Below are 18,882 nucleotides of genomic sequence, written 5' to 3'. Positions count from 1 at the left end.
GTGTGGTTTCTACTGACACATTTTAAAAACATTTCCATTTCGCCGTTTCTAACCAAGTCTTATTCGGTAAGACTGCCTAGGTTGAAACGAAAGTACCTGACTTTACATAGAGCGGAGGCCGATCGAGTTCGGATTACCTTCAGGGCTATAGAAAGAAAAGAAAAAGAAAGAGCAAACGTTTTCTCTTAGTGTGATGATGAGGAAATATCTTTGTATGTTGCTCCTAGGTTTTAGTCTCTCAGCAAGTCTTTGCTTATACTTATAACGTCTCATCACTTTTGTCATTGACCTTGGAGTTTTCTTCCATTTTCACCCAAAACGTGTGGCATATAGCAGGCCGAGAATGGAGAGGAATGCGTTGGGAACATTTGCTGCTTGTGAGCGTGTGAAGTCTATAAGATACATATGGTGCTCGTAGCTACGCTAATAGTCGGACGTCTAACACCATCCGTCAGTCGGTGAGATTTTGTGTTGCCTCTCACTACTCAATTATATTTATGATGTCTGCAAACATTTCATTGGGACTACAAACTGGTACCAACGAGCTAGTCAAGTTTGTTCTGATTTGGTTTCATCCACGGCATCTAATTTGGTTCTCAATTCGCGACATGAATGCTTACCGTCAGAGAGTCTGCCGTTTCTGTCAGTTTGCGCGTTATCGTACTGCCTGTTGGTTTTTGGCTCGTGATCCTCGACCGACGTTTAATGATCTGTCTGACACTTCGTCAGCACGAGTGGTTGGCATTCTCATAGCTTCACTGCTGGTGGTGGAATCGATTAGAGCCTGCAATTGGAGGTTATAAGAATAGACTTCACGAAGTAAGCAACAAATGTCATCCTACGCTAGAGCCATTAAGAAACAAGAGTGGCGCATTTGAAGAAGGGGTTCATATTTCAGGACTCCTGCAGACACAATTCTGCTGCAATAAAGACAACAGATACATGACCATGTGCGATTGGAATGAAGCGGAGATTGGAAACGAATTTCGAAATTTAAGAACGCGGGGAAGCATGCTTCTTGTGGGTAAAACGTCTAAACTACCCACAGGTTCACCGTAAAATTATCGTGGTACAAGGACCGGATGCAATGGTGCGTCCAGTCGTAGTGAAATTTGACCAAGGCCGCACAGTAGTGGATGATGCTGATCAGCCACTCGGTCGAGATCCTACAAATGCCATTTCCATCGTTTCGGCAAGTGGAAAGAACTTCTCTTTCTAAGATATTTTGCAACAACGAAGACGTTCGCACAGCGGTTTTCGAATGGCTTCTTGACCAAGCTGCAGAGATTTATCGTCAAGCTATTAAGGTGTTGGTAGAACGTTCCGGTAGTTGGTAATTTGATTTGAAAAATAGGTTCCTATGTCCGTCTCTCATTGGAGTGTAATGCAGTATCGAATAAATCATACTTGGCCTACCTTAAAAATGTGCAAATTACTTTTTACGGTCTCCTTGGATTTACCTGTCGCGACGACAACCGAGGGCTGGTCATTATCCCTGCGGCTCTCGTCTTGCTACCTGCAACGATCGTTCGCTGCACCACTGGAATCCAGGATCGGTTTACCGTAAGACTTCTTTCTTTCTTGTTAAAACTAATATCAACTGTCCAAGTTTATATAGCTTCACGGAACAAACAGCTTTTCTATACAGCGACAGCGAGCTTGTCGGATTGTTTTATTATGTTGACGGTCTCTCACAGCGCGTGCTCGCCCACTGCCGCTTTCTCCCCATCTGCCAACTTACACCCTTCTTTTTTTATTATTATTATTCTGGTACACGTGGGACATCCAGTCATGCCGAACATAGACTTTTCCACATGTACACTATATGTAACGACATTGTGAGTGGGTTCATATAGTCTTTTTGCCGATTTGAAACGTTCTCCGATCTTCTTGGTTGATTTGTAAGTAGCGTTTACGCCGTGTTCTCGTACTATAGTGCCGACACTGTCCGTCACCCTGGGAGCGTAAGGTGGAAAGGCAGTACTCGACACTTCTAGCGATGTGTCACTCCGCACAGTGTCAGGTTTCTTGTCACTTGTCATGCACCGGAATACTCATTGATCCTCAGAAAACGGGCCAAGTGTACTCCGCGTCCGAAGTGCTGCGGCTCAAATGTTCGTCATGCGTGCTACGAGCGTAACAGTTCATTTCCGGCTCCGGTGCACGTACCGGTTAGTGTATATCGGTTTCCGATAAGCACTGATGGCCAGGTTCTTACATTTCTTCGGTACCAGAATGCCTAGAAAGGGTAGCTGCTCAACCTTTCCAACCTCCATGGTAAATACTGGCTCGAGAATGTTCAGATTTCTTAGGAAGTCGCCGCACTGTTCGTCTCTACGGATCCACACGACGAAAGTGTCGTCCAAGTGCCTGTCCAGCACTTTTGGTGAGAGCTGAAAATGGAAGCGTGGCTCCTAGTTTGAACAGTGACAACGACCTACGCCTGTTATTTTCGTGTCCGACTCTAAAATAACTAAGGTGACAAATGTCATGGGATGCCTCTTAATATTGTATCGGACCACCATTTGCCTGACTTATTGCCGCGTCTCGACGTGACATAGACTCAACAAGTCGTTGGTAGTTCCTTGCAGAAATATTGTACCATGCTGCCTGTATATTCGTGACAAAGCACATTGTCAACTACAAAAATTCAATCGTTGTTTGGGAACATGAAGTCTACGAAAGGCTGCAAACTGTCTCCAGGTAGACGACCATAACCGTTTCCAGCCAATGAGCACAGTGCCTTGTTAACAACCTGGGGGTCCATGGTTTCGTGACAGCTGCGGCGTAATCGAATCCCGTCATCAACTCTTACCAACTGAAATGGCGTCTCATCTGACCAGGTCAGAGTTTTCATTCGTGTAGGGCACAAACTACAGAGGGGTCCAAAAAAATGTATCCACTCTTTCAAAGTTCATAACTGGCAAAATAATTGACGGAGTTGTTTCATCTTTGGTAGTGTAATAGTTTGTAGTTCCGAAAATCGCCACACAAGCGTTGTATTGCGTTGTTTTGTTTTGTCAGATGACAGTCGCCAATTAGTCAGTGTTCTGTTCTCAGTAGCACCTAGTTACTCGAGTAAACATGGCTGGAGCAAGGCTTACATTCGATGAAAGGAAGTCAGTTTTGAAGCGGTATTTAAAGGACGAAAACATTAATGAGGTTCAATGGCAGTGGCGAAATGAGTATCAAACAGAGCCACGATTCGTCGCATTCGAGACAAATTTGAAGCCGAAGGCTGTGTTAAAGATGTACACAAACAACGATCTGGACGACCTGTAACAGTAACAAGTCCAGCTAACTCCCGTCGTGTGTTACAACAATTCACACGCTCACCACAGAAGTCTGTCAGACAGTGTGCCCGTGAAACTGGAGTGAGTCGCTCAAGTGTTGGGCGAATTTTGAAGACAGCAAATTGAAAGTGCTACATCCCACGATTGCTGCACGCAATAAACGAGGATGACTCAGATCGTAGAATGGAGTACTGCGAGTGGTTTACTAACATGGTGCGCAACGATGAAGAGTTTTCAGAGATGATTGTGTATTCTGATGAGGCACAGTTCAAACTCAATGGTACAGTAAATCGCCACAATTGCATCTACTGGGCAGCCGAAAATCCGAACGTCCACGTAGACAAAGCCGTCAATTTGCCAGGAGTAAATATGTGGTGTGGGTTGTCTTACTGGGGCTTGATTGGGCCAATCTTCTTTGACGGGACAGTTACCGGTGAGGTGCACCTTCAGAAGCTTCAGACATCCATTTTACCTGCCATGCGAGACTTGTATGGAGGCGGAAGAGTTCACTTTCAACAACATGGTGCCCCAGCCCACTAACAAAATCGTGTTAGGGTCGTATCTCGACGAAAATCTACCAGGAAGATGGATAAGCCGTAGAGGTGCTGTGGAGTATCCACCACGTTCCCCAGACCTAGCTCATCTGCATTTTTCCCTGTGGGGAACACTAAAAGCGTCGTTTATCGACAAAAGCCACGCACATTGGATGAACTTCGAGAACCCATCGAACATTCATGTGCAAATATGCAACTGAACACGTTGCAGTCAGTAGTTCGTGCTGGAGTTCGGCGGCATCGTTTGTGTGCGGATGTTAATGGTGACCATTTCGAACACCTACAGTGATATCTAAGTTGGACTTTAAGCTACACTTTCACCAAAAATGAGACAACTCCGTCAATTAGTTTGCAAGCTATGGACTTTTGAAAAGTGGATACATATTTTTGGATCCCTCTGTAGAAATACCCAGAAGGCGCGCTGCAGGCGACATCATGCTGTTAGCAAAGGCATTCACGTCAGTCGTCTGCTGCCATAGCCCATTAATGCCAAATTTCTCTGCACTGTCCTGACGGATACGTTCGTCGTACGTTCCACATTTATTTCTGCCGTTATGCAGTGTTGCTTGTCTCTTATCACTGCTCTCGGTCGTTAAGTGAAGGCCGTCGGCCACTGCGTTATCCGTGATCAGAGGTAATGCCTGAAATTTGGTATTCTCGGCATGCCCTTGATACTGTGGATCTCGAAATATTGAAATCCCTAATGCCTTCCGATCTGGAATGGGCCATCCATTTAGCTCCAACAACCACTGGGCGTTGGAAGTCTGTTAATTTCCGTCGTGCCGCCATAATACCGTCGAAAACCTTTTCACATGAGTTACCTGAGTTCAAATGGCAGCTCAACCAATGCACTGCCCTTTAATACCTTGTGAACGCAGTATTCCGACAACTGTATATGTGCATGTCCCTATCCCATGACTTTTGTCACCTCAGTCTATGGAACTGTGTAAACAGATGTGCAGCATTTTGGAGTGTATCCTGACTGGGAGAACAGCGATTAAAATGAATGCTTATTGTTTAGAGGTAAGCTAAGAGATACTGCAAGGCTGGGATTTTAGACTACGTGTGCGGCTGTTTCAGAACCACCAGAGATACATCCGTTTACGGTGAAGCCAAACTTGCAGCGTGGCATGAGGATCCACCTGACCTGCGTGGTTATCAGAGGGGACTTCCCCATCACGTTCCACTGGCTGAAGGACGGGGCGGACCTGCCGCAAGACAGTGGCATCACGGAGAAGACACTGGACGAGTACTCGAGCACTCTGGCCATTAGCCGGCTGGCGGCCCACCACTCCGGTAACTACACGTGCACCGCGGCCAACGCCGTCGCCACCGCCAGGCACACAGCAGAGGTCGTCGTCAGCGGTACGTACACGAGAGCACCATGATAAACAAAGTAGTCGCGCCAGGAGACGTCCGCTAACGCCGTTCAACACCGCCTCTAGACCCGATAATGGTCTGGACACTGCGAGGAAAAGAGTCCACAAATTTAGGTATCTTACGATCTTACGGGCTGGAGTAAATACAAGTGGCCCGGACGAGTCGATACGTTTGGACTTGATAACAACACTCCGTGACGTACACCCCGTATACGCCCATTGGAGCACGTTTACACAATCTTGACAGCTGACAGAGTTGTTAACAGAGGACAGTCCGGTTGCGGCTCTAGCTGGCCGCACAGGTCACCCGATCTGTCAGTGTGCGATTACTTTGTGTGGGAAGCCCTCAAGTCTAGGATGTATCGCAAAAACCTCATAGTTCTCAAAAACAGCAACAGAACTATTCGAATGAGACTGCAGCAATTCAAGTAGTGCAGCTTCGATCCGCCTTCAGTAACTTGTTGACCAGGGCCCAAAAAGTGCCAAGAGGTCAATGGTGGTCACTTTCAAAATTTGCTGTACCGAGTTTACAAGAGAAACTCCCCATCGCAACCTTCTCAGATTTAGTGGTAAAGTGGCCCAATGGAAAGCCCGTCCAAAACTGAGCACAGACCAAGCATGAAAGCAAGAAGTTGTAGTAAATTGTGAAAAAAGAATGAAAGTAGAAACAACCTAACAGATACAAGTTCAAGACGTGTACTGTCGAACGGCGTTGTGGTTGTGTGGTCACGGTCTTGGAGGGGGGGGGGGGAATTCATGTTCAAGCCTACCTCGCACATCCTTTTTTCTTCTCACAAATTTATGAACTATCCGTCCAGTCATTGATGAGTCTGTTCTGCTTCTTCTTGTCATACTATAACTGGTTTAGCATATGAGTAATGCGTCAAGAATATATTACCTCCGCAAGTAAATGTGATGAATAGTGAGAACAGGCAAGAGGCTATATAGATCTCCCACAGAATTAAAAACAACAAATAAAGGGGTGTAAATTACGTTACAACGAAGGATTTCAAGAGTCAAAACTTCCAAAACGAAACACAGGAGGCATAACATGCGATACTTGTGTAGAACCAGTAACAGGTACATAAGTCTGGAGGCCCCGTCGTTACACGTCGCCGTTGCAAACGTACGTTACACCACAAAACAGACACAAATTTGAATCTAGCGAACAGAGACGTCAATGACCGGACGGATAGTTATTAATTTGTGAAATAAAAAAAAAAAGGTGGGACGTGAGGCAAATCTGAATCCGAAGCTCCCCCTTCGGAGGCCAACACCGTGACCACATGACTACGATGCCACGATCATTCAACCTCGCTCAATGTTGCAGATATTGATCCTGGACCGTTCTTTGTTTCTATTTTACTTCTTTTTCCCACATTTCACTACACCTTCCTCCTGTTTCCATGCTTGCTCTATGTTCGGTTTTTAACGGGCTGTTCAATGGGCCATATTACCACTAAATCTGACAGGGGTGCGATGGGGAATTTCCCTTGTTAGTACTGCATTTCCTTTAGTCTGCTGTGTTCCTGTGTACGCAGGAATTCTGTTCACCAGGCCACTTTTATCGGCCTCACGCTGTATATCTGGATAAAGTAAGAATCTACTAATTACCTTTATTTATTTTTGTATTTGAGATCGTGGGGCAAGACTTGCTGGGGATCGAGAATATCTGGCCTTAATTCGCTCTTTCGAAATTCCATCCGAAATCGAGGTGCGACCAATCTCTGATAGTGAGCAGGAAACGCTGTTTCGCTCTTCAGATGCTTTCACTCACAGAGGATTAAGGTTACCTCTCTCCAGTGTAATATCATAGAATCGGCCATTTTGACGGCCGTGCGAGCTTTTATAGCCATAATCCCGCTTATGCGTAACGGTTTTCCATTTCACTTTAAACGTGTACAATTCTCGTTGATCTTATGTTATGCATGACCATAAGCAAATCACAAAGCTAGACACTGCTCGCCGCAGGCATGGACCTTAGTGTCAGTTGATTTTCGCACGGCCAGCTCTAGGTGGGTCCCGCCCGCTTTAGTGAAAGAAACAAGACCTTCTTTAATGTCCCTCGTCATACTATTTCAAACGTTGCATACAAAGGTTTGCAAGTAAAAAATAATTGCTTGACAATTGTTAAGGATCAACTGACTTTTACTAAAGAATATCTAAGAACTGCTACAGAACAACAGACAATTTCTACAGAACACCCGACCAATGACTATAAATGAAAATGTAGAGCAAGGGACGTGTTAACTGCAGCGAAACTTGTGCGCGTACGCTCTGTATGTATTCGACAGTTCATGAAGTACGATGTTTTGTAAAAATGGAAATGATCGTACGGCTTCAGGGGCCCGGAGTTCCCAGGCGGGAAGTTCGGCCGCGAAGTGCAAGTCTTATTGAGTTCGACTCCACATTGGGCGCCTTGCGCGTCGACAATGGGGATGAAATGACGATGAAGAAAGCACAACACACAGTCCCTGAGGTGAGAAAATCTCCCACCCCAGCCATGGATCGATCCCAGGCACCCGTGCGTGGCATTCCAACGCGTTGACCATTCAGCTAATGGGGCGGACATGACGTTTGGTGCATATAGTTGTAGAAATCATTAGTGCGACATCCCGTCTGCTACGGCGACATGTCTGCAAGACATCATTTGAGTGTTTAGGATTGTGAACTACCAGTTGGACGGCTCGATGCTGGTCAAAGTGCTACTACTGTGTCCACAGTAATGGGTTTGTCCGAACGTGTCATCCCGCGATTAGAAAAGGTCTCAGAAGGCGGAAATACTACGCGAAAGCATGTCGGCGGTCGTAGACGGACCACCACGCCACAACAAGATCGACACGTAGTTTTAGTGGCGAAAGGGAGCAGACATCCTACTCATACACAGATCGTTGCAGACCTTGCTACCGCTATCGGTACAGGTGACTCTGCCAGAACCATTTCGCAGTGATAAAATCAGGCTGGTTGTATGCTCAGAAACCTGTCAAATTAATCCCACTTGAACCACACCATAGTCGAGAAAAAGTGCTTTGAAAACCTTGGTTGCGATCAGAACCGGTGTTTCAGAGTCATGTTCCCCCACGAATTCCTCTTCACTGTGACGAAGTGACCCTGGCCACCAGTTATTGTGGTGAGAGAGGGGAACACGTTACACGCCTCGGAAAGTTCAAAAACGTCATCGGTATGATCTAGGCGTTATGATGTGACCACACATTATGGACAATGGCTGTAAACTGTTGCAAATCTTCGAGCAAGGTACTGTTACAGAACATTTGTGTTGTTGGGAGAGTATTCCGGGTCATGTCAGTCTCTTTAGTGGTGCAGTAGGTCCTGATTTTCTGTTTAGGGACAACAGTGCCTACCCAACAGGACCGGTGAGGTGCTGGGCACACTGGAAAAGAAGATATTGAGCGTATAGAATGACCTTCTTACTGGCTCTACCTAAAACCCTATATAGAATGTCTGGGATGCTGTTGGCTGACGCATTTCTCAACGAACGGTGCAAGAACTGGAAACTGCCTTGAGAGAGGAGTGGGACAGCATCCCCCTCCCGCCACCCCCCCCCCCCCCTACACACACACACACACACACACACAAACAAGGAGACCTCTACAGTTGGTAGCTAGAATCAATGTTGTTGTTATTGTTGTTATTGTCGTTGAGGTCTTCAGTCCAGAGATTGGTTTGATGCAGCTCTCGATTCTGCTCTATCCTGTGCAAGCCTCTTCATCTCCGAATAAATACTGCAACCTACATCCTTCTGAATCTGGTTAGCGTATTCATCTCTTGGGTTCCCTCCACGATTTTTACCCTCCACGCCTCCCTGCAGTACTAAATTGGTGCAGTGCGTGTTAGCTGCCCAGTCTGAGGCGCCTTGTCACTGTCCACGTCTCTGCCTCCGTCGGAGGTTCGAGTCCTCCCCCTGACATAGGTGTAGGCCGGCCGCAGTGGTCTCGCCGTTCTAAGCACGCAGTCCGGAACCGCGCGACTGCTACGGTCGCAGGTTCGAATCCTGCCTCGGGCATGGATGTGTGTGGTGTCCTTAGGTTAGTTAGGTTTAAGTAGTTCTAAGTTATAGGGGACTGATGACCACAGCTGTTAAGTCCCATAGTGCTCAGAGCCATTTGAACCATTTGAACCTGACATAGGTGTGTGTCTTGTCCTTAGCGTAAGTTTGTTTAAATTACATGATATAGTTTGTGAGCTTAGGGAACGATGACCTCATCAGTTTGGTCCCATAAGGTCTTACCAAAATTTTCCAAAATTTACTAAATTGGTGATCCCTTGATGCCTCAGAACGTGATCTACCAACCGATCTCTTCCTCTAGTCAAGTTGTACCACAAATTCGTCTTCTCCCCAATTCTATTCAGTACCTCCTCATTAGTTACGTGATCTGTCCTCCTAATCTTCAGCATATTTTTGTAGCACCACATTTCGAAAGCTTCTATTCTCTTCTTGACTACATTGTTTATCGACCATGTTACACTTCCATACATGGCTACACTCCATACAAATACTTTGAGAAACGACTTCTTGACACTTAAATCTAGACTCGATGTTAACAAATTTCTCTTCTTCAGAAACGCTTTCCTTGCCATTGCCAGTCTACATTTTATATCCTCTGTACTTAGACCATCATTAGTTATTTAGGTCCCCAAATAATAAATGCACTCCATCTTCAGGCCACGAGTGGCCTACCGGGACCATCCTCAGAGTAGGATGCGCATAGGAGGGGCATGTGATCAGTACACCACTCTCCCGGTCGTTATGATGGTATTCTTGACCGAAGCCGCTACTATTCGGTCGAGTAGCTCCTCAATTGGCATCACGAGGTTGAGTGCACCCTGAAAAATGGCAACAACGCATGGCGGCTGGATGGTCACCAATCCAAGGGCCGGCCATGCCCAACAGCGCTTAACTTCGGTGATCTCACGGGAACCGGTGTATCCACTGCGTCAAGGCCGTTGGCTGGCCCCCAAATAGCACAACTCATTTACTGCTTTAAGTGTCTCATTTCCTAATCTAATTTCCTCAGCATACCAGATTTAATTTGACTACATTCCATTATCATCGTTTTGCTTTTGTTGATGTTCATCTTATATCCTCCTTTCAGGACACTGTCTATTCCGTTCAGCTGCTCCTCCAGGTGGTCTGCTGTCTCTGACAGAATTAAAATGTCGTCGGCAAACCTCAAATTCTTATTTCCTCCCCACAGATTTTAATTCCTACTTCTATTGTTTCCTTTACTTCTTTCTCAATATACAGATTAAATAACATCGAGGATAGGCTGCAACCTTCCCTTTAATGCCCCTCGGCACTTTTACTGCCATCTGGTTTCTGTAAAATTTGTAAATAGCCTTTCGCTCCTTGTATTTTGCCCCTGCCACCTTCAGAATCTGAAAGAGAGTATTCCAATCAGCACTGTCAAAGTCTACAGATGATAAAAACGTAGGTTTGCCTTTCCTTAACCTATCTTCTAAAATAAGTCGTACGGTCAATATTGCCTCCCGTGTTCCTGCATTTCTACAGAATCCAAACTGATCTTCCCCGAGGTCGGCTTCTACTAGTTTTTCCATTCGTTTGTAAAGAATTCGTTTTATTATTTTCCAGCCATGACTTATTAAACTGATAGTTAAGTAATTTCCACACCTGTCAACACCTGCTTGCTTTGTGATTGGCATTATTAACACGTGCAAAATGTGCATTAGTGCCCTAGTAGGCCTTATTCCTTACTGATAGTCTGATATTGACCTTAATGTTGGTAGTTTCACCTGTGTCAAATATGAACGTTATTAATGTCTGTTATCCTGCTTTCCCATGTGGTGTAACCTGTAGTACTTTTAGTTGTAAACACAACGCTCCCACTCTGTTACGTAACTGCTGTGTTTGTTACAGTGCCTGCGATTATTACTGTTCAACAACATTTCTGTTCCTTAGCAATTGGTAAACATTGTAAATTCCACATGTAGGAAACCTTGGGCACAGCTGTAAGTAAGTAACCGGGTAATGACGAGTTTCTTAGGGAGTTACCAATATTATGATAAGAATCTAATGTCTGTGTTGCTACTATGCCATAGTTTATACACATCATGATAATTTAGTACCACCAAAATTTTTTCACACAAAGAGCAACCCGGATAGCCGAAAGCTTTAATGCGCCGCCTCCAGGTTTCGGGGCGCTGACCCTGTCCTGGATATAATCCGCCTCCCCTGTATGCGGCTTTTAGGCGGTTCCCCACATGCAGATAGGTAAATATTGGGCTGGTGCCCAGGTCCTGTCTCAGATACATGCTATGCAATTATGTTGAACACGTTAACACTCATGAACATGAGATTTACTCTAGGGACAGACAGATGGGTAACACAAATTCCATCTGGAGGAGAGTGTTGGCGACAGAAACGATATCCATTGAAATATAGTACAACCATTGAAAAGGCCTGGAAGGTAATCCGCCTGCAGTATGTAATGTTTCTTTTTAATGTTTTGTATATTCATGAGAAATCTATTTCACTATACTTTGTGATATAAAAATTTAAAGCTACGAGATGTATACCTGGTTTCACGAATTCTTTGTGCATTTCTGTATAACTTTATAACTTCCGGACTAGAAATGTAAATGATATGTCAGTTGCATTTCTGAAACTTTGCATTACTGGTAAGTGTCCACGAGAAGGCGGAGGATAGGGGCCAGTTTAAATGGGACACTTGCCCCCTCTTGGAATCTGAGGGTAGAATTATTATTTCAATACAGAAAACGAAAAGAACTAAAGCGTTCGGCATGTTTTTTGGCGCTATGAAAACATGTTGCAAATTAGGCGATCTGATAAGATAAGGAACGAAGAGATTCTCTGCAGAATCTGCAAAATCTCTGAAATGCATTGACAAGAAGGAGGGATAGGATCATAGAATATGTGTTAAGACGTCAGAGAGTAACTTCCGTGATCCTAGAGAGAGCTGTGGAAGGGAGGGTAAGACGGAGGGTGGAATATATCCTCCATATAACTGAAGATGTAGGTGGTAGGGAGCTAGTCAGAAATGAAGAGATCGGTACAAGAGAGGAATTCGTGGCGGACTGCATGAAGTTAGTTAGAAGACTGATGATTCAAAATGAAGCTGAATGACTGTCTTTGATCCTAAAAGACCGTTCATTGCGCATTGCCCAGGACAACTGGAAATACTGTCGATATGACAATAACCATATCTTCATTCGTTGATTTTCGCGATATTCACTGGAAACTATGTCGTTTCTCTCATCTGGCAATATCTTCGTCGCTGTTCAGCAGTCATAGGGGATGCGAATCCTTCACAGAATCGTGACGAAACAGAGATGTCCATCTTTTCTCTGTTACTTCCTCGTGCACCACGAATTGAGCCCACAAAATCCCAGGTTCACACGTCACTTCTCTCCTCCATTACCAGCACAACATAAACTGGCCTCTAGACCATCATATCTGAGCGACACAGTTTAGTATGCTCCACATGCAAACAAGATGTGTGACAGCTTGCTGCAAAGATAGCGAAAATTTTCAAACGGCACAGCGGTTTCAATAGACCTTGAAGGACTCCGTCATTATATTCTGTTGCTTTACTCATCTATGCCTTATTGTGTAAATCAGAATACTACAGTCGGAAATACAAAACGCCATTAACTTCGGAGGAAAACTATGTGAATTCCAGCAGAAGACACCTTCTCTATTTATATGCGATGTAACACATTGCAACTGTATTGGCAGTTTCGAGGGTGGGTTTGGCAGGTATCCCAAACTCATTTAGCCCTGGGCTGCTCTTTCCCCAAATATTAAAAATTTTTAGGTTACAGAACAAAATTTGCCGCACTTTATTTCAGTCAGTACTAAAACCAGAAGTTATGTAACTAAGATAAAATATCCATTAAGCTGATGAATGTTACATTTTGTAACAGGAGAGTTGAGATGTCATCAGAATTATAAAAGCAATTTTCTGGTTCATATCCATTTTCTCCACACAGAAAAGTTTTAATCGAGGATGTTTCCGCTGGTTACTTTTATCTGTATCTTGCAGAACATCCTTCTTTTGTCAATATATGCGTCTGCTTAACGTTATTGACGTACAGTGTGCAACTAAATTCCATTTACAGACTTCTAAAACAGGTTGCTTACGCCAAAACATAAAAAACGTCCATTAAATATGTGCTCTAATACGCTTCCCTTAAGACCTATGAGCACTTGTTCAATAGAAGAGATTTTTTTCATAGTAGCAAAGATGAGCAAAGGCTCGTAGCTCTTGAAGTATGCATTTTAGAGCCAACGGTTACTGGAGACATTTTTCTTATTTTACTCCATACTGTCTCCTCCCAAAATATGGAAAACAAAGAGCTTTCCGTAGAAGAGATGTGTTTCATAGTATTGAATATTAACAAGTGCTCATTGTTCTTAAGGTACACATTTTAGAGCTCATATTTACTTGAATGTCTTTTTTTTCTCTTTTAGTGTAAGAAGTCTGTCCTCGAGGTGTGTAAAAGGAATGTAATAACACGCTGTGTGAGCAGATGAGTCATGTCAGTATATTCTAAGTTTACTCTCTAACTCGTTGGATACGCTTGATCGATTCGATGTAGATATTATCTCGGCTTAGTCATTCACAAATGGTAATATACTTAGCATATTCATAAAATACAATGCTGTACTTTGTATACATTGTGAAATATATAGTGATATGTAGTAACTTGGGCTACTATGTCTTTTACTACAATAAGTTTTGAGTAACTATTGTCAAATTTAGGTATTAGGGCTTGAAACGACTTCTAATTCACCGATAATGAAAAGTGGAAGTTTTACAAACTTGCCTCCTCTTCGATAAATTTAGGTTGACACCCTTTGGCATTTACTGCACTCTACAGAATATAGAAAAATTTGTTATACAACATTACGATATTTCACAAATCACCGTCATTTAGCAACAAGTTTTGTAGTTAACTTTAAATAAACATTTATCAGCAAAAAAGAGTCTCAAGGCTTGCATTTGTCTGAAGATCTGTGAAGCTGTTTTATGGTTCAGAGAGATTTGTACCTACCTTTTTATTTTCGCATACTGCCGTCAAAACTGCAATTTATGCATCTTCAGTTAATGTTTAAGAATTTCGTATAATGAATTTTCTATTGTTATTTGTCTACAGTTAGTTTTAGTTTGCATGGAGGAAAATTTAATCAGGCTGTTAAGTTCTTCGAGATGTTCAGTAGTTGAAAACCCACATGTGTGTTTGTTTTGTAGTGCCACCTTCGTGGAAAACTGAACCCCAGGATGCAGAGGCAGTAGAAGGCGAGAACCTGACCATTCCATGCTCCGCTTCCGGTACTCCAACACCGAAGATATCATGGAAGAGACGGGACGCAGAGAGTTCAGCTGCAGGAACCGAGGAAATGCATACGTCCGTGAACTATGGGTGAGCAACAAGTATTTCAAAACAAAATCGGAATAGAAAGCAGAATTGGCTTCATGAACTAAGCACCACCTGTCTAGTCTTTTTCTGTGTCGTTTCAGCAACAGAGTACGTCAGACTCTAGGGTTGCTATTAGTGCCAGCAAAGCTGCTTGCTTTGCCTCCAAGAAAGGGTTTAAATAACAGATTTAATTTCGGAAGCGTTTCACAAAACGTATGATCTTATATTTATCACACTTAACCCTGTTTTCATAAAATTATTCACTTGAAAGGATGGTTATGGTTAGCGTTTGGTAGGCACGTAGATCATTATAGACAGAGACATTGCTAGCTTCGGATAAAGTTGTTTGGGAAGGCACGAGCAATATGGATCGGGAGGTTCGGTCGGAGATTTGTAATTATTATCACTGACCGTCTATTCAATGGGCTTCACGTGAGAAAAGCCTGTCGTTGCTACAGCTACTCTTGAGAAATTAATACGAAGATAATTATGAATGGTTTATTTGAGTTCGGCAGCCACGATTTAATACTAATGTATTAACTGGAATAAAATATATGGATGATTTCGGTGAAAGCAGTTAAATAGAAACGGGGATTAAGTGCGCCAGCTGTGAGGAATGAGCTGCAAATACATTAGAATAATTTTATGCGTACAGTAATTACGTTGATTGGGGGCGACAGTTATGTAAATGCTGCATTTTAATTACTGTTACCAGGTTTGAGGCAAACATTACTCATTGGGATACCGCAGTGTGCAATATTAATAACAGATGGAACTGCATTAAAAATTAACTACTATCTAATAAAATATTCATTTTATGAATTTTTCTCTCTTATAGTTTATGTGTTTGGTTCACACGATAAGTCTCTGAGATACGTCGAGTGCTACCTTCCCTCTCCTTCGCAAGGTGTGTGTGTGTATGTGTGTATGTACGTGTGTGTGTGTGTGTGTGTGTGTGTGTGTGTGTGTGTGTGTGTGTGTGTATTTTACAGCCACCAATACACACATTACGTTCTGAAAGCAACCAGAAGGGAAATAGAAACGAAGTGAAACTTGACGAGTTGAGTAAATGTGTGATGTAATTTCAAACATATTAAAAGCTCGGCAGCATGAGTTGCACACACTTTGACGTCGATGTATCGATGTATAAACTGCATCGCTCAGGAGGATCTCATAGACCCACTGTGTCCTATCCTGATGCGACCTCTCGGACACATCTGCTTGACTTGTCCTTGATATCCTGCGACGGAGCTGGCCTCGCACATTTTCTATCTGAGACAGGTATGGGGACCTTGGTAGCCGCGGAAGTATATCAACAACTCGCTGACATTTCGTACAGCCGCGTGCATTGTGTGGACGAGAACCGCAGTGTTGAAAAATGCCACCAAGGTACTGTCGCATGAATGGTAGGACATGAAGACGTTTGATGTCCGAGAGGTACTGATGTTTCATCAAACGTACCTCAGTCACTACCAGCCGTGACATGAAGTCACAGCCGATGAGTCCACTCGCAGTGGCATCGGGAGTAACTCGGCTGTGCCTCTCCAAAATCTTCGAATAACGGGGTGTAGTGGGAGCCGGCCGCTGTGGCCGAGCGGTTCTATGCGCTTCAGTCTGAGATCGCTCTGCTGCTATGGCCGCAAGTTCGAATCCTGCCTCGGGCATGGATGTGTGTGATGTCCTTAAGTTAGTTACGTTTAAGTAGTTCTAAGCCTATGGGACTGATGACCTCAGATGTTAAGTCCCAAAGTGCTTAGAGCCATTTGAATTTAGGATGTAGTGGACAACCACAATTAATCGCTGAACACCATGCGACGTCATTCGTCCCTTGCCCATGTTTCCCCGTCACGTCTCCACTCCCTGCACAGCCCTTTGTGGTGTGGTGTTGATGGCAACCCGCTCATTGGGCGGTATTAGCTTTGTGTGACTGTTGCTAGTCTCTGATCACTGGTGTGTGATTGCACAGAATATTGCAGGGAGTCCATTACCTACTTTCGGATGCCAGAGTCAAATGTGCTTACGATGTCTATGGTGCACGTTATAGCGATCCTTGCCTTCGGTGTTCAGAATTTGCCCACTGGAAACTTGGCGACAGTTATACATGCCCTCAGGTTCCCACACAGTCGAGCGCTGCCCCTGTCACGTCCTAACACCAGACAGATCAGGACACTGCACGATTCGACAGCCGGCCAAATGGAGACTCACAATGAAGCTCCTTTCAAGCTCTGTCAGCCGCTGATAATAAGGTCTCACACGAGGAACACGGGGCATCTCCGTGTCGTTCACTGTGGTCACTCAACACCCGATGCAATTCACACACCTTGTATGTCCTACCGAACCTTGTAACAACACTAAACATGAGTAAAAGTGATGCATTCTGGTGACTGCTCTGTCACAGAGAACAGCAACTCCATTCATTTCCATATCCATTAATGGTGTGTACGAGTACGGAGTTACATTGACGTTCCGTAGTTTCTTCTGAGCACATTTTTCGTCAGGAAGTACATTCACAGTTGAAGAGTCTCACCAACGGCAAGGTTTTGAAGTCGCACGTACACCTGAGAGTAATTGCAAATAGGTAATTCTTTATTTGGCTTGTAACAGCACAAGCTTCGAATCATTGAGGAGTGAAATGAAAAGTCAGGCGGTTAGGACTTAACATTCCATAGACGACCAGAGCGTCAGAAGCATATGAAGAAGCTGCCAGCCATACTTTTAAAAGTTTGAAAATGATTACCATACGCTTATTAAAGAATTTTAATTGTCTTTTAACGAGGTGAAACTTGTATAGTAATGCTAATGTGTAATATCAGCACAGGAAACGACTTAGATGGGCATTTAAAGAAGCCCCCAAAGCACATACGATGTAAACACCTAGGTTTCAAACACCTTCTGTTATTAACTTGTGTTACTATTTTAAAGAAGGTTGTTTGCTGCTATGTAAGAGTTTATTTAATAACGACACGTGTGCATTGGATTTTCCAACCGATAAAGGAAATGCCACAGTCGCGGTGAACAGTGTAGAATTCCACTTGAAGATGCTGCACTTATTAGAAGATGACGCGTATCGGAAGGCTAGTCGCAATCCAACACAAACCATCGTCAGAAAGACAAGCAAGTTAACAAAGTACTCTGATATGCTAGTACAAGTGGTGAAGAAATTAACGCCACGTGTCGCCAGACCTCCCAGGCTTTCTAGACTGACGAAGAAACACAAGGAAGGTGTTCCTCTGAGGCGTATAGTTATTACAATCAGTTTTTTCACCTACAGATTGGCTAAACTTCTGGCAGGCTCATTGGCATCCAAACTGGTACGCTGTCAACATCATGTTGTTTACTCGCAGTCATTTGTTGAGACCCCAAGGAAAATAAAGATAGGCAGTCTGGACGTTGTGTCAGTTTTTACGAGGGCGCCAGTACAAAAGACGCAGAATTTTGGCCCAACAATTTCCACTTGGAATCGTCATGCTGTTCCGTAATGACTTAGCGATAACGTGCTTCATATAGAATATCATGACAGCGTTACCTTGAGAACCTCACTACCTCCAGCCATCGCGAACTTCTTCATGGAGCAGTTTTAGGAGCAAGCATCCATCTTGCTTCCTACACGTTGACGACACTTTCCTCATATGGCCTGATAGTGAAAATGCACTGTGACAATTCATCGAAAACATGAGCAATTTCTGTCCCAATTTTAAATATACTGCCGAGATTGAAAACAAAGGCCAGCTTCCGTTTTTGGGTATTTTAGTGTAGCGGAAGGCAGGAAGCCGGCTTGGTCAGGAAATCTACTCCACTAATCAGTACTTAAACATCAATCGTTTCACCACCCCATACACTATAAAGCAGTCCTGAACTCATTAGTACAGAGGACAAAGGTTATTTCTTATGACGACCATACCGAGTCTGAAAACACCAATCGTTTCACCATCCCATACACCATAAAGCAGTCCTGAACTCATTAGTACAGAGGACAAAGATTTTTTCTTATGACAACCATATAGAGTTTGAAAACACCAATAGTATCACCACCCCATGCACTATAAAGCAGTCCTGAACTCATTAGTACAGAGGACAAAGACTATTTCTTATGACGACCATGCAGAGTCTGAATTTCAGCATTTGAAATGCTTTTTCGGGGAAAAAGGTAAAAGCAAGCAAAGCTTTCAGATGCCACTGACTTAAGACGCAGAACAGGGCAAGTCGGCTGCATTCTTTCCATATTCTAGACCGACA

General features: G+C 43.8%; 1 protein-coding gene across 1 annotated transcript in view; it reads left to right on the top strand.

Moving 5' to 3' along the window:
• Positions 1 to 18,882, top strand: part of LOC124775971 (Down syndrome cell adhesion molecule-like) — a 150,114-nt gene that overhangs the window by 86,154 nt on the left and 45,078 nt on the right. Inside the window, exons 8-9 of the mRNA XM_047250812.1 lie at positions 4,928 to 5,212; positions 14,478 to 14,649. Of these exons, the coding sequence (XP_047106768.1) occupies positions 4,928 to 5,212; positions 14,478 to 14,649 (457 nt within the window). The remainder of the gene's footprint in view (positions 1 to 4,927; positions 5,213 to 14,477; positions 14,650 to 18,882) is intronic.

Source organism: Schistocerca piceifrons, chromosome 2, assembly GCF_021461385.2.
Source record: "Schistocerca piceifrons isolate TAMUIC-IGC-003096 chromosome 2, iqSchPice1.1, whole genome shotgun sequence".
Taxonomy (NCBI): domain Eukaryota; kingdom Metazoa; phylum Arthropoda; class Insecta; order Orthoptera; family Acrididae; genus Schistocerca; species Schistocerca piceifrons.
Note: the sequence above shows the minus strand (reverse complement) of the source record. Positions and strands in the feature narration are given on the sequence as shown.